This window comes from Scyliorhinus canicula, chromosome 4, assembly GCF_902713615.1.
Source record: "Scyliorhinus canicula chromosome 4, sScyCan1.1, whole genome shotgun sequence".
Classification (NCBI taxonomy): domain Eukaryota; kingdom Metazoa; phylum Chordata; class Chondrichthyes; order Carcharhiniformes; family Scyliorhinidae; genus Scyliorhinus; species Scyliorhinus canicula.
This window is the reverse complement of record NC_052149.1, coordinates 83,571,997-83,588,376: the sequence shown is the minus strand read 5'-3', so window position 1 is coordinate 83,588,376 and position 16,380 is coordinate 83,571,997. Positions and strand designations below refer to the sequence as shown.

The 16,380-nt window shown below is 46.8% G+C and overlaps 1 protein-coding gene across 2 annotated transcripts in view; it reads left to right on the top strand.

The window, feature by feature from the left end:
* The window catches only part of hmcn1 (hemicentin 1), a 677,622-nt gene that overhangs the window by 218,937 nt on the left and 442,305 nt on the right, over positions 1–16,380 (top strand). For both annotated transcript variants that reach the window (XM_038794621.1, XM_038794624.1), the window contains exons 12-13: positions 1,692–1,833; positions 14,587–14,714. In XM_038794621.1, the coding sequence (XP_038650549.1) occupies positions 1,692–1,833; positions 14,587–14,714 (270 nt within the window). The remainder of the gene's footprint in view (positions 1–1,691; positions 1,834–14,586; positions 14,715–16,380) is intronic.

The following is a 16,380-nucleotide window of genomic DNA, read 5'->3' as shown; positions in this document are numbered from 1 at the left end:
GCCTCCCATCCATTGATTCCATCTACACCTCCCGCTGCCGGGGGAAAGCAGGCAGCATAATCAAGGATCCCTCCCACCCGGCTTACTCACTTTTCCAACTTCTTCCATCAGGCAGGAGATTCAGAAGTCTGAGAACACGCACGGACAGACTCAAAAACAGCTTCTTCCCCACTGTCACCAGACTCGTAAATGACCCTCTTATGGACTGACCTCATTAACACTACACCCTGTATGCTTCATCCGATGCCAATGCTTATGTAGTTACATTGTATATATTGTGTTGCCCCATTATGTATTCTCATGTGTTTTCTTGAATTCTGTTTAATTCCCTTTTCTTCCCATGTACTGAATGATCTGTTGAGCTGCTTGCAGAAAAATACTTTTCACTGTACCTTGGTACACGTGACAATAAACAAATCCAATCCAATCCAATCTTACTGTACTCTCTGGTGGGAAGGTCCTGCTGGCCCATGTATCTCTCTAGGTTTACTCGTCTCACCCTTTGGGAAATGTCGGAACTCTTCATTCAGATACAAAATTCCAGTAACACTCAGGGATTCAATTAACTTCATTCACACTCAGTGCCTCTTCAAGGATTCACAGCTGTCTGGTCTGCTATGCTCTGCCAGTCCAGCAGTTGGCCCAGACATGCTCCTTTGGCAGTTAAAACACACCCACCTCGTGACCTCTCTTTTCATCTCAGCACCACCCTTTCTGCCCTGAAGAGGACCCGTGGCATTTTCCCCTCTCTCTCTCTTTCCAGTTGGTTTGTGGTAACGAGGGGTGGGTCGCTTCTGGAATAAGGGCTTGTGGATCAGCTCATAATGAATTGCCAGTATGTCTGCCTGGTCCCTGTGACCATCTTCTACTCTTGGAATGTTCTGCATTTTCAGCCTTAAGCAATCACTTGGGTGGTGGGAGAGAGGGGGGAGCCCTTACACAGAGCAACCTGCACTTGCTGCTCTCCCTAGGTAGGTGGAGGAAGCCTTTTGGCCTGCATGGAATGCTGGCCCCAGGTCTACTGCTGGGAAATCACTTGCAGGTAGATTGCCTTTCCCTTGCAGCCTGTGGGACCTTTGAAAATAACCAGTTGGCCTCTGACAATAGACTCAGTAGACCTTGAATTAGTTCAGTTGGCAACCCACTGTTTCGGGCTGGTAATCCTGCTGTGCCCCCCTACTCCACTATCCTGCCTACAGGAAAATAGTCCAGGGGCTGGGTGGAGCCAAGAAACTGGCACACTGGCTGTTGACTATATTTTTATATAGTCCCCGGCATTGCATTGACCAGGAGTGAAACTCTTATCTGGGGAGTTGGAGCCTTTTTGAATGCATTCTTAGCTTATTCCTAATCAAAAATATATACAACAAAGGTTTGAGAACTACTGGACCAGGTAGGAATATTTTTTGAGCAGCTGGATGTGTAACCTGACCCTGTATAACAGGATATGAGGGTACAGTGGTTGTGTAGCAGGATATGAGGGTATAGTGGTTATGTGCTGGATTAGTAATCCAGAGAAGGTAAATACCGTGAAATAAAACAACCTGCTTTTTTAGGCAAACTGGTGTTCAGATTTATAATGTTTGCATGCTTTTCTGTGGACTGGTCTATCCTGTCTGAACCTTCTATTTCTGCATGATTTGCGAATTTATTTTATTGTAAGTAACTGATAATCTTGTGCTTTAAATCAGAACCTCCGAGAGTTACCGTGTACCCCAGGAACCAGACGTTCACTGAAAGGAAAGAAGTGCGAATCAGCTGCTCGGTGACAGGCTACCCCCAACCACAGGTAGTCTGGACTCACAATGATATGTTCATAATGGGAGCAAGCAGGTACAGACTGTCACTAAGTTACATTTTCCAATAATCCAATTTTTCATTGTGCCTCCCATCAGTTATTTAAATAATCCATAAAGCAATTCAAGATGTTAATCAACTGGTGAATGTGTTGCTTGGTGTAGAGCTCCACCAGATACAAAGGATAGCGAGATTGAGATGTTAAAGAGAGAATATTTTGCTTGGGTGTTTTATTTTTTATGGTCCTTGCTGGGATGGTAAGTCCAGGACTGGATGTCACATACCTCCTCGCCAAATAGATTGCTGGCCATCGCTGCCTAAACTGACATGAAAGATGGTCATTTGTTGAGATAGCTGGGAACAGAGCCAGTGAAAGTGGACAAGCAATGAGAAAAGTGAAGGTTATAGGTTTTATTTGTTTCTGATAAGAGTACACCTGAAAGTGAACTTCAATACAAGTGAGCCTTGCTTATTAACTAGGATTGTTGGAGCATGCATTTAGCTAAGCCACGGTAAATCTGTGGTTTGGCATTTGGTACCCTAATAGAAATTCACTGGTCCACCATGGTGATCTATAGTTGTCTCCAGCTTCACACGTCACTTTTTCACAAAAGGTTTAAGTATCTATCCTGAAATAAATCTCCTATTTTACCTAATTAGCTTTTGTACATTCACATCTGCATGTCCCTTGATTCATTCATCTCAGCTGTCAAACTTTGGAGTGGGTAGTCTGTGGTGACATCTCTACCTAGGTTTCTTATTGTAAGAAGTCTTACAACACCAGTCTTAAATGAAGAGGTATGTTCCAGAAACATATATATAGACAAAGTCAAAGATGCAAGACGATACTTTGACCTTCCTCTTCATTACCTGAGGAAGGAACAGTGGTCCAAAAGCTAGTGATTTGAAACAAACCTGTTGGACTTTAACCTGGTTTTGTAAGACTTCTTACTGTGCTCACCCCAGTCCAACGCCGGCATCTCCACATCATAGGTTTCTTATCACACTGACGAGAAGCAAACATCTTCTGAGAAGATCTCCACAACTGATGTCACATCAGTGGATCTGCTCTGCTACAATCACATTTGATGTTACTACTGGATGGGAAGGTCCCAGAATGGAACCCTGGCTCAAAAGACCTTGTTTAGTTTTTTTTAGAAAATATGGATGAACAGAATCACAGTACTGCCAATTTTACTAACAGAAAAAAAACATTTATTAAACTTGAAAAGTTTGACTATAACACAATACTCCTTCACTCCCACTTATCTTCACAAATGTGCACAGATTTTAAGCATAACATAGGTCATAAAATGTATCTTATGCTATAAACACACATTTCCTGTAGCCCAAGAGTGGTCAGACAACACCACACTCTGAAACCAAGTGGTACATGTCACCCAGTCGGACTTCTATGGATTGATCCTCCAATTCCCGGCAGAATAGGGTTTCTAAACTGCACTCTCAAACAATATGCTTTAGAACCTTCTTCCAAAAAATGCTTTCCCTCAGTTATTTTCAGCGAGGATCCGCCTCCAGGATTTCCAACTCTTCTTTCAGCATTCCTTTGTCTTAAATAGCCACAAGCATTCAAGTTTTTCACACAATCTCTTCGGGATCCAGCCACTAATGGCTTCAACTTTTACTTCACAGGCTGATATCACCAACCTTTGAAGTGCATCAGATATCTCTGGTTTTCATTGGGCAACTTCACCAGGTCTGCCCTTTTCAGCTCTGACTTTAACTTCAATGAACAGTACCCTGTTCTAATTTCAATTCCTCTTGTTCCTTTGACTAAAAACTTCCTGGAACTTCTCTTTTCATCCCCAGGCTGAAAGAACAAACTGTCCTTTAGTTTCTCTGGAAATTGCTTTCTTGCCCATTACTCTATTGTTCTGCTTCTCGCAGAGATGTGAGACCTGCCCCCTCTCTTGCTGCAAATGGGTTCAGTTAAGCTAAACTTATAGAGTATCACTAACTTAAGTGGTCCATGGTTGCTAAGCAGCAGCTCATTCTTACTCCAAGCACTTGTTCATCTTCCATGCCACAAACACTCTAAGCCCGATAGCGACACATTTTAAAATAAAAACAAAAACCCCCATTCGTGCTAACACCTTTGTTTAATATTAATCTAACTAGAGTTTCACTCTTTTTCACACAGTAACACTAATTTAAACACTAATCTATACGTTATTTCTAATATCCAATAATACAACTATTATTCATTGATCACTTAAAACTACCTTTGCTTCCTTTTTGTAAGTGTCCAGTTCTTTTTTTTTTCCAATTAAGGGGCAATTTAACATGGCTAATTCACCTACCCTGCGCATCTTTGGGTTGTTGGGGTGAGACCCATGCAGACACGGGAGAATGTGCAAACTCCACACGGACAGTGACGTGGGGCCGGGATTGAACCCAGATCCTCGGCGCCGTGAGGCAACAGTGGAAACTACCTCTCCTTCCTGACAGCTCCACTCAGCTCAGATGGGATGAATACAAGCTCAAATGATAGGTGTATGTGTAGGCAAATTATCATTGAAAATTTACCTTGTGACTTAATATCTTAATGTTCTGAACTGAAGTCACACTTCTATAAATAACTTGTTATCTCTCCCCATGGCCTTATTGCTAAGTTAGACGGCCTGAATGGAAATGAGCCATAAAGACTAAAGTCTCCCAAATTCAACGCCTGCTGATTCAGCTTTACTGTGTTACAACTGGTGGTTGTTGAACTTGAGGAAGGAAATAATAATCCCCATCAAATTTACAGACCTGATTGAATCCAGAAACCACCGCTGGAAAATCTGGTAGATGTTGGGAAGAAAACAGCATCAGGTTCAGCTCCAATATTGAAAAGGCAGCCAACACTCGGTATCTAAGATTAGCTGTGAAGAATGGACCCATGGGAGAGCTTAAAGTCAACTGGCATCTATGGAACTGTACTGTAGCTGGAGACAAAGAGGATGAAAAATAGAAACAGAAACAGTTGTTACTGAATGTATTTTGGCAAGATGAGAGGAAACTGTAGTTTAACACTCCTGAAACCCCAATGTCTCTGACCGGAGAATGATGTTGTGCTAGCTCTGTGGCCTAACAGCCTCTAGTGGTAGAGGTCAGGGATTGCAATACCACTTGTTTTGCAAGAAGAATGTGCAATCCAGTTCTCAACCTTAAAAGTATTTTGCTTTGTGCTTCTGGCGGTTCAGGGGATGAATACAGTGTGCAGAATTATAATCAACAGCACACTGAAATTTATCGCCATTGAGAGTATTTGAAAGAAGCCAGTTCAAAAATGAAATAACCCAAGCTTCATAACTCAGTTAATACATGGACCTCAACTGCTGTGGTCTGTTCATCAAACTAATCTTACATTAAACCACAGCGGAAATATTATGGAGCTCACGAGAGGAGGAAATGCTGCATGTGGAGTGACTTAATTAAGCAGAATGCTATATTTTGGTTTTCCAAAGGTGGGTTGCAATGCAGAGATAAATAACGCAATGGCGTTTGATATTTGTGGTGTATCAAACGTTACGCCAGGACTTGAGGTGGGATCACATGATGTGAGCGTGGAAGTGGCTGAGTTTACGCGAGCTGCGGCTTGGCTCATCTTTCATCCGGTGTGCACATTTCTTTTTTGTCTTTTCTTGGTTCACATCAGAGAATTGCAAGTTTGTGGGCACGATTCTCCGCTCCCACGCCGGGTGGGAGAATCGCGTGAGGGCCGCTCTGGCACCCCCCGCAATTCTCCCACCCCACCCAAAATGGCGTGTCACGTTGTGCGACACACCGCTAGGAGAATCACGTGTCGCCAAGAAATGCGGGTGGGCCGAGCGGCCTGCCGTTCCCGACCTGTTCACGCCGGCGGCAACCACACCTGGTTGCTGCCGGCATGAACAGCGCGGCAACGGTGAGTATGGGGCCTGTGGGGGGCGGAGAGGGGAGCGAGCACCACGGCCGTGCTCGGGAGGGGACTGGCCTGCGATCAGTGCCCACCGATCGTCGGTCCGGCGTCTCCAAGAGACGCACTCTTTCCCCTCCGCTGCCCCGCAAGATCAAGCCGCCACGTCTTGCGGGGCAGCGGAGGGGAAGACGGCAACCGTGCATGCGTGGGTTGGAGCCGGCCAACCTGCGCATGCGCGGCTGACGTCATGAGGCACCGCCGGCCGCGTCATTCTCGGCACGATGCCTTGACGCCAGCGTCAAGGCCCAGCGGCCGAGATTTACGGAACGCCGCTCCTAGCCCCCTGTGGGGGGGAGAATAGGGGGCGAGGAGCGGCCTCCGACGCCGTCGTGAAACACTCCGGGTTTCACAACGGCGTCGGCCTTTGCGGAGAATTCCGCCCTGTGTTTTTGCATGTCAGGGCCGAGTTAGAATGTTTAAATCCTTGCGTGTTCATGATGGCTGGAAGGAGTCGGATTTGGGCCCTACCATTGATGACGCAGTTGCTTTTGAACAAGCTCCCTCCTTGACGGTGCAGTGTGCAGCGACGGATTCTGGCTGTCAACAAGGAGACTGTTCTGGCTTGAAATTCCGGCTCTGAGGTGCAGGTCGTCAAGGACCAATTCTAAAAGTTGCAAGGTGTTTTTATGGAGGTAATGGGGACACATTAGAAGGTTATTGTAATAGAAAGAGCACTGTCTCTGTACAGTTGAGTTCTTGCTGCGTGGCTTGTCATCCATCCTGATGGAGTTAGATGAGAGTGGAGGAGAGGAGTGTTGCTGAGTCCGATTTCCGAGGTGGGGCACTGGAGAAGTTCCCAGTTGAGTTCGCGAATTGGGTTCAATGTTTCGGGAATCTTGATCTCCAGACTGGCCAACTTAAATTTGATCAAGCACAATTAATCCTGTCTTCTAGACCTGGGGTTGGTTCCATCTGCTGGTCTTGTTCTGACCTGTTCCATATGTCAGTCATGAGGGGGGTTGGAGGAGACTGAGTCTGTCACCCCCTCCCCTCCCAAAATGGGCCGTAGCCTAGGTTGTTCACTGCTTGGGCTGGTGAGACAGAATGGTGGAAGTAATCACAAACAAAGTGCTTGAAAATCTCAGAAGGTCTGATGGTATTTGTGGAGGGAGAACAGAGCCCAGGCTTCGAGTCAGAATGACTCTTTGTCAGAGCTTCGTGGAGTAATGGTGTCTCGTGCTTCGATTGTTGGATCCTGCTGAGTGCTTGATGATCTTGATGCTGCTTTACCCTTGATTATTGGCTTTTATTGTGTACCAGTGAAGAAGTCCTTATCCTGAGGACTACCTTGCATTTCTGCATCTCTATCAATCCCTGAGCTTTCTTCCCAATTTGTATGTCCCTTCTTCTTGGGTGGAGGGTGAAGTGCCGAGTCCTGATCTGAACTGGGCTGGTGCATCCTTGGATTGCAAATATTGGGCGTTTGCGGAACTTTCTGGTGTCAGATTCTCCTGAGTCTTTTGTGGTGATGTTGGGCTAGGCCAGGCCTGGTGCTATGGTCGGTGTCCTACTATCCCCAATGAACAGGGGTGTCCTCTCAGGTCCTGTAGGGGGAGCCTGGTGGTGGCTGGGTCTGGCACCCATAGGAGCTATGATTTTGAGATGGACTAAGCGTTGTACCCAAGCATTACCCTTTTCTTTTTTTCCCTAAGGTAGGGGTGAGGTCCCCCTGTGGTTCAATTGGTAGGCCCTGGTATTGTATATGCCTTGGGCAGTAGCCCGGGCAGATCTGTTATTCGAATAAATAGTTCTGATAGTTCTTGTTGTTTCCCCTTGTCCTTCTCTTCCTTCTGAGAGATCCTGGAGGGGTGTTGCTTCCATTGAGTCCCTCACTTTGTGCTTGGTTTTCTCCTGGCAGGTTTCAGTGCCTTGGTTAAATGAGTAGGCTTTTAAAAAAAATAAGCGGTTTATGATAGCCCTACACCTTTTTCCGGAGTGGTCCTGATTGGTGGTGTGGGTCCCATGGTGCTGATGGACCGGCCCTCTCTCCCACTGCACCCCATCTTTCAGGGTGGTATCTTACACCCTGGGGCGGGGTTCTCCGTTTTCCGGCTGGAATATGTTGATGTCCTTCTTGGCCTTGAGCCTTATAGAGGTTCTGGTTCCCCTCTGAGGGGATGTATTGTCGTTTGATGGTCCCGTGGCGTTCTTCACTTGCATCTCAGACCCGGTGGGTGGGGTTTGGTTGTTGGAGTCTTCCCTTGCTGCTTGCTTCTTACTCTTTACTGAGTTTTCTAGGGATACCCTGGGTTTGAGGTCTGAGGCCTGAAATTTCTTTGGACTTGTGGCGCTCAGTCCTGTTCTTGTTGTTTTGTAACTGTAAAATGTTTGTCTGCTCTGACCTGGGCCTAGAAGGAAGGAAGTTTAATTGCATTGTGGGTGTCTGTGTAATTCCCCCATAGCTCTGGGGTTCTCTGGGGTGTTTTGTTCCTCTGTTATTTCTGTTTTAAAACTGGAACTCTTGTGTTTGTTGACTGTTTCATGCTTGGTACAGGCGAATCTTGTACTTGGGGGAGGAACACGTCGGGGATTTGTCCTCAGCTCATCCGGTCTGATTTGTTTCTTTATTGGCAATGACTTTTGCTGTATGCTGTGCCTGTTTTGCATTGATACCAATGGCTTTCCCCCCCTTTGTTTTGATGTGACTGCTGTAAATAAAAACTTAAATTTCAATAAAAATACATTTTTTTAAAAATAGCTACGCCAGCCTGTGGTGGGTTGGTTCTTGTAATATATGTGCATTCCATGAATGCTCATTAATCTGAAAGAGTTTTCAATAAAATCCTACCATTGAAATAATGTCAGTGTTGCACAAGTAGAATCTGGATCATCGTTGTTTAAAGATGGCGCGCACCTGTCGGCTTTGTGCACATAAAGTGTCAGGCCAGCGGTTTTCTTTGTTGAACTCAATGGCACAAGGGAGGGAAGCAGGGGAATGCATGGAGGCTCGGGACTGGCAAGGTTGAATTGGTGGGAAATGGGGTTGGGGGAGTAAGGGAGTAGAAGAGGGATCCAGGGGAGGGTAGAGGTTGGGGTCGGAGTTTGGTAAGAAAATTAAGGGCTTTAAGGGCAGTTTCAGTACGGTCCAAATATTCGTTCATCTCAGAGTATTGGCTGGCCGAGTCCTTACAGGACTTTAACTTAATCTGCAACATTTCAGTTATTCCCCCCAGGAGTGCTCTCTGACAATGTCCTTTACAATGCATTGACAGGAGAGCCAGCTGGGTCTGTTAAGTTTAGTTAGCCAAGTCCCACAGAGTGGAGAGTACAACATTGGACACCGATATGAACATTCAATAAAGAATTTTCAAAAAAACACACCGATATTTCTTCCACAATAAAAGAAATGACCCCAACTGCTCAGTAACCAACAAAGTGTGCCAACTATGAGGCTTGCCAGTACATTGAGATCTCTCACTAAGTTGCTGTCAAGTAATAATACTGAATGCACACACGCATAGCGTAAAACCAATGTAATGTGAATTATTTACAAGAGAAATTTAATTCTGAAAACACGCCATTTTTGTGTTCTGAAGCCTTCTTTTAATGCCAATTTAGTTGAGCTTGAAAGTTGTAGCCATTATGCAGAGTTTGACAGGGAGATTCTTCAATAGACTCCCTGTGGATGCAACGTTGACTGGGATTTTCCATTCCTGCCTGGGAACCATCGGAGGTGACGGTGGACAATCTGGAGAAGCAGCCAAAAGCTCTTTGACTTTCAGTGGAACAGGGAAATCCTGCCCATCATCACCTGATGCCGGTTTCAGCAATGGAAAGCTTCCCCAGCCACTAAAGCGAATGTTTTACATTCATTCCATTGGCACTTGAATCGTGCGGGAAAGGGCAGAAAGGAGACATCTGAAGTGACGCCTAGTTCCAGTTATGATGATGGGAATGACATGCTGCTGACAATCTCTGTGCCAACATTTACGAATATATTCCATGTGATTTGGTGAATAACATCAAAGGTGGGATTCTCCATTGGCTGACGCCAAAATCAGAAAAAGGAATTTGGCGGAGAAGAGGTTTCAATGTCGAAATCACAGTGGGCACCGATTTGACGCCAAATCGCGATTCTCCATCACCTCTACAGTGGCGTCAATGTGGTCTGTAACGCACGTACAATAAACACGGTTCATTAGCAGACCGGACCTATTCTCCGGGGCTCCGTGATTCTCTGCCTCCGATGGGCCGGATTCCCGGGGGCGCGGTTCATTTGTGCTTTTAAAAATCGTGAACCCAGCATCGTGGCTGTTGAGGGAGAGAGAGGAGGTAGGACACAGAGAGGAGAGACTGCGGGCTGCCGGACCGGGGTGTGGGGGGTCCTGCCAGGGCCTGGAGGAGGAAGGGGTATGGGCCAAGTGGCTGGGATGGTGTCCAGGCTCGGACCATCATTGCTGCGTCCTGCAATGCAGCCATCTTTCTGCTCATTCGCTGACCAGCCACATTGGCCTCTGGTTTTGCAACAGGCCGAGGAGGAGGAGGTGCCAAGGAAGCACCATGTGAGGGCACACGTGGGGGTGGGCAGAAAATGACAGTGTTAGTCAATCCGACGCATGCAACACAGGGAGTGGGTAACTGGTGGCATCAGTGGCCAGGACACCTGGCCATGGCAGCTGGTATGGGTGCTGGCATATGGTGCAGTGCGGGGGTTCGGCCGCTCTCTGGGTTTTGGTTGGGAGGGCGGTCAGGTTACAGGTCTGTGGGACGTGTGGGCACAGTGCTGCCTCCTCATCCTGGCCGCCCCGAGCAGGTTATGCAATTTGTTCCGGCACTGCTGGCCGGTCCGGACAGTGTTGCTGACGGCGCTCACCATCTCTGCCACCTGCGCCAGGCACCAGGTCTCCTTCTCAGGCTGGGGTACAGGGTGGCCCGCCTCTCCTCTACTGCATCCAGCAGGGTCTCTAGCTCACTCTCTGTGAATCTTGGGGCCACTCTCCTCGCTGCCATCTTGTTGGCTGTGATGGTGTATTTGGGGAGTGCAGTGTGTATATGGCGGCTGCAGCTTCTCAGCCTCCTGAGTGTCAATCGTGAAACTGGTGAATCCGGCACCGTTTCTCATTAGAATCGATTGTGTTCCACGTGGCGCCGGTGCTAGCCCCTGAATGGTAGCTGCATCCAGGTCCAGGTGCGGCGCTAGTTTTGCTGTTGTGTCCTCCACGAATCCTGTGCCGGCGTTGACATTTAGTCTCAGAAATGGAGAATTCCACCGCAGACCTTTGCCCCTCGCCTAAAGCAAGGTGACCCTCAGTAGCTAAATCACCACTAGTCAGCTCTTCCCCTCAAAGGGGAAAGCAGTCAATGGTTATCTGGGGCCATGGTGACTTTACCTTACTTTACCATTTCTTAACTGCTGGCTTTCCTGTTTGAATTCTGGGGATGCAGAGGTTGTTCTTAACCCCATTAATGAATAAACCTTAAATCAGAAAACATTGTGTCTGAAACTGTTGGGAGTGGCCTCCTAGTGTCTGTAGTTGCAACCATTCAAACTATGAAGCTGTGTTTTTTTGCATCCCAGATTAGTAAAGGCTCCACCCAGTTTGATACTAATCCATGCAGACTAAAGAAGCCCCCAGTTCAACATTTAATCTGTGCTGAGGTAACTAATTCTAGGTGGGGCAGAGTCAAAGGTTCAATAAATACACACTACCTCCCAGGATCTTTGGAGGGGGAAATGAGTCATTCATGATTCATTGCCATGTGGGGAAGTATATATGTGAATGAGAATATTGGGTCACAACAGAATCAAAGTCACCTGTTGTCATGCTATGCAGACATGCAGATAATGGTATACAGACAGGCATAGACAGGCAGCCAATGAACATCGAGAACAGGACATGACCAATGAGTAGGCAGGACACTCAGGGGTGATATCTCACTATAAAAGGCACGAGGCACTCACACTCCACCTCTTTCCACTGATGAACATCTACAGAGTGAGTCAAGGTGTATGTACAGTATCACACCTCCAGCACGTGGCTAAGAGCTAGTCTGGTTCAGTCAGACAGAATAACCACAATTAGGTTAGCAGAGAGTCGAACTCAAAGAGAACTGTGGTAACTGTGCTATTGGTTCAATAAATCAGATTGAACTAACTTCAAGTCTGGAGTATCTTTTGGTTAAAGTTGCATCCAGTTGCAGCCTGTGTTATCCCAGAGTACATAACACAACATGCTACCAGGAGACTGCTTAATCTAGGTGGTTTACCTCAGTCCATTCTGTGACGACCAGCGAATGGATCCCCGCACCATGGAGAAGATTCAGGCTCCTCACCAGCTCAGGACCTCCGGCAATCTCAGTGCCAACTGGCGGACATTCAAGCAAAAGTTTCTGCTGTATATCGAAGCTTCAGACCTCGTGGGTGCGTCTGATGCAAGAAAGATCGCACTTCTCCTCTCAACAGCTGGTGATCAAGCCATCCAACTCTTCAACTCTTCTTACTTCACCGTAGGCCAGGACAAGACAAAGTTTCAGACCATCCTGGACAAGTTGGGCAGTCACTGTGAAGTGGACACCAATGAAATCTTCGAGCGCTACATATTCAAACAGCGTCTACAATCTAAAGATGAATCTTTCAACTCCTTCTTAACTAACCTCTGCCTGCTAGCGCTGTCCTGCAACTTTGGTGATATTGCTGACTCCATGATCAGAGACCAAATAGTTTTTGGAGTTCACTCTGATCCTCTGAGAGAGCAGCTACTGAAAATCAAGCATATGACCCTGCCAGTCCCGATTGAAACATGCACAGTGTATGAGCAAACCAAAAATCGCTATGCCCAGTACAAATCGGTTGAAAATGAGAAACTTGCCTCCCACGAGGCAGAGAGTGTGCAGGCCATCACCTGGATGCAGCGCCTCAGCATTGATGAAAGCGGCCATTTTGAACGCTTTTCCCGGGACCCCACGCATGCGCGATGCAAATGGGATAACGAAGCGGCCGAGACCCACACTGCGCAGGTGCAGACGTCTGCCGACCGCACTGTGCACGTGCGACGACGCGCGGAGCGTCAGGATGCCGACGTCATGACATGCTTGAACTGCGGCAACACCCACTTAAAGAAACACTGCCCTGCAAGAGGCAGGCGATGTTTAAACTGCGGGAAGCCTGGAGACTATGCAGCCTTGTGCAGGTCTGCACCACCAGTCAGGGGTCAGCGCTGCCAATTCCGCTGACAGTGCGTTCAGAGTGTGGAACAACGATGACAGGATTCTGATCCTGGCAGCACAATGGATCCAGAGGGAGACTGCCTGGACTCCGCCTACTGTGTGGGCATCATTACCAAATGTGAATATGCCACATCCAACTCATCACAAATTCAATCCATCCTCGCTGTGGATTCTGCGGATGAATGGTGTGCGGTGATGCAGGTCAACCACTGCTCCATCCAGTTTAAGTTGGACACAGGTGCTTCTGCCAACCTCCTCTCAGCTGTCGTTGTTCGACAGGCTGTGCCCCGCTCGTATGTTCTATGTATGGCTGATGGTTCTGTTGTGCGATGAAACAGACGGGCACTGCGCAAAGTTGCCTGCCCGCAACCGCTTTCTTCTCCATTTCTGTCCGTTGTTTTGCCACCTTCTGATACCTCGAACTACGAGGCCACCAGTCAGGTTTCTATCCCGCCTGTCAAGGCGCCGTCGTCCCCACCACCACCTCTCCGGCGGTCGACAAGGATCAGATGCAAGCCCCAGAGACTGGTCTTATAAACATTTCTTTTGTTTGCTATGTACTGTTTTCTCCCATTAGACAGCTGTCTTCACATGTAAATACGTTCACATATGCCACCGCTTGTAAATATGTTAATATATGCCACCACATGTAAGTACGTTCCCATATGCCAAAAAAACATTAAAAAAGGGGAGATGTCATGATATGCAGACATGCAGATAATGATATACAGACAGGCAGCTAATGAACACAGAGAACAGGACATGACCAATGAGCAGGCAGGACACTCAGGGGTGGTATCTCACTATAAAAGGCATGAGGCACTCACACTCCGCCTCTTTCCACTGATGAACATCTAGAGTGAATCAGGGTGTATTTACAGAATCACACCTCCAGCACGTGGCTAAGAGCTAGTCTGGTTCAATCAGACAGAGTAACCACACTTAGGTTAGCAGAGAGTCAAACTCATAGAGAACTGTGCTAACTGCTACTGGAGGCAGCACGGTGGCGCGGTGGGTTAGCCCTGCTGCCTCACGGCACCGAGGTCCCAGGATCGATTCCGGCTCTGGGTCACTGTCCGTGTGGAGTTTGCACATTCTCACCATTTTTGCGTGGGTTTAGCCCCCACAACCCAAAGATGTACAGGCTAGGTGGATTGGCCATGCTAAATTGCCCCTTAATTGGAAAAAATGAATTGGGTACTCTAAATTTATTTTAAACAAACTGCTACTGGTTCAATAAATCAGATTCGACTAACTTCAAGGTCTGGAGTATCTTTTGGTTAAAGCTGCATCCAATTGCAGCCTGTGTTATCCCAGAGTACATAACACAACAGCTGTAATGATACATACAGGCCCTATTGCCAAGGTGAATTCGCCTCTCGTGTTCAATATCCGGGACAACAAATAAATAATGACCACTTGAACCAGATGGTATTGAACATCATCAATGGAACCATGTCACAGTTTGCATCAACACCTTCAGAAGATGATAGAGAATTTAAAAAGGATATAATGGTCTGTTCACTGGTTTATAGAAGAATTATTTGTCATCTATAGTCGATCTATATTTTTTAAGTTTTCAACTTTCAATACTAAAAACACCACCTATTCTAACAAATATATGTCTAAGGTGTCTCACTGTGCTTTGTGTTTTGAAGGCATATGCTCAGTAAAGGTGGAAGTCTAATCATTAGACATGCTTCCCAGAAGGATTCTGGAGTTTATACCTGCCTGGCCAGTAACCCTGCAGGGACAGACAGAGAAGCATCCATTCTCACCTACCTAGGTTAGTGCAAAAATCCTTCTGTTTCTCCGTGTAACAGTGCAAAGAGATGAGGAGGAAACGGAGTCGTAAATCACATCAATACGAGCTATTATTTTTTAGTCCAAGTGCCTAAGATGTTAATCCAACAAATTGCTGATTGTGATTGACTGCAATAAAGGGAGTAAGCGCTGAGAGCAAACTTCTCTCAGCTTAGGCAAGGGCCTTGGTAGTGAATGCGTTGCTGCCGACACTGGCTTCACCGCGGCCATTTAACTGGGACTACAGACAGTCCCTAGAGTTTAAGTCCTTGGAGTGCAGGAGACTGGATGGGAAATGGCCTTTAGTGGTCATTAGCTGGTCACCTCAGGGCCTTGATTGGGGTGGATGGAGGTGGGTGTGAGGGTGGGGTTGGTGGGGGGGTGGGGGGGGGGGGGGTTATGGCAGCCTAAGGCTCGCCCATACCACTATAAAATTGTCCTGAGGCCAGGCCAGACGATGGTAAGGCCATCCAAAAAATGTTGCCTGCCTACAAACCCACCAGCACAGGAATGTAAAATTCTGCCCCATGCCTCCTGGCTCACCTTGTGAGGAGCAATTCACCCTTTGGAGTCTCCAGTGACCAGCAGCGGTCCTGCCGATGTGAGGCTCATCCAATAATCAATTCGGGTCGTCCGTCCCAAAATTCTGTGACCATTTCTTCCCATCCTTTTTCCTGACATTCCTGTAGAAAGGATGTTATGCAGAGGCTGTAAAACACTGTTCACAGCATTTTTACATTTTTTAATAGTTAACTTGAGTTGATTCCAGGTGTTGCGATTCATTTACCCGAGTGCCTAGCCTTAGTCTGAGTTTATGGCCTCTGTTCTCAGCTGCCAAGTTGCTGATCTGCTGGATATACCATTGGCTGTACCAGGAACAAGACCTTTAATTCATTATTAAACTATTAAACTATTGAACTCATTGTGCCAGAGCCAGATTGGTAAATCTCCACATAAATATAATGCCAGATGAACAGAGTGTGCAACTGTTCAATTAACGGCAAAAGTTACACTTCATATCATTCCAGGAAATTCAAGGCCAATGTTGTTGTAAAGGTCACACTGGAAAGTTATGCTTGACTTTGCAGACATCTGAACTATTTCCTCTTCTGAGAGAAATTACTCAGTGTGCCCAAACAACATCAAAGCAAAATATTGCAGATGCTGGAATGTAAACTGAAAATGCTGGAAAGTCTCAACAGATCTGGCAGCAACTGTGGATAGAGAAACAGAATCATCGGGCTGTTACTTCCGAGCTCCCCAGCATCCGATTGGGAAGCTACCCCTTGGCTGCAGTGGGTAACCCCTCTTGGCACTTTGCAGGTAAGGGTTTGCATGGAAATTGCCCAGAAGGCCTAACTTCCTCTGGACAAATGCCCTGTGCTGGGAACCATCTGAAAATGCGATTTAAATCGCAAACTTTCAATGGCTTCAGCTGTGTTACACAAATAGTTATCCAAAAAAGGTTAGAAGGATTAAAACCTCTTCTAACTTCTGGGTAACTATTGTAGAGATCTAGAGTGGCCCCCAAACAGGACCATCCCCATAGCCTAGACGCTCCCAACCCTGACTATCCACTCAGTCATGAGTTTTTTCACCCACACAGGAATAGCCCCTCCAGGTCCCAATCCGATCCCCTCCTGACCTGA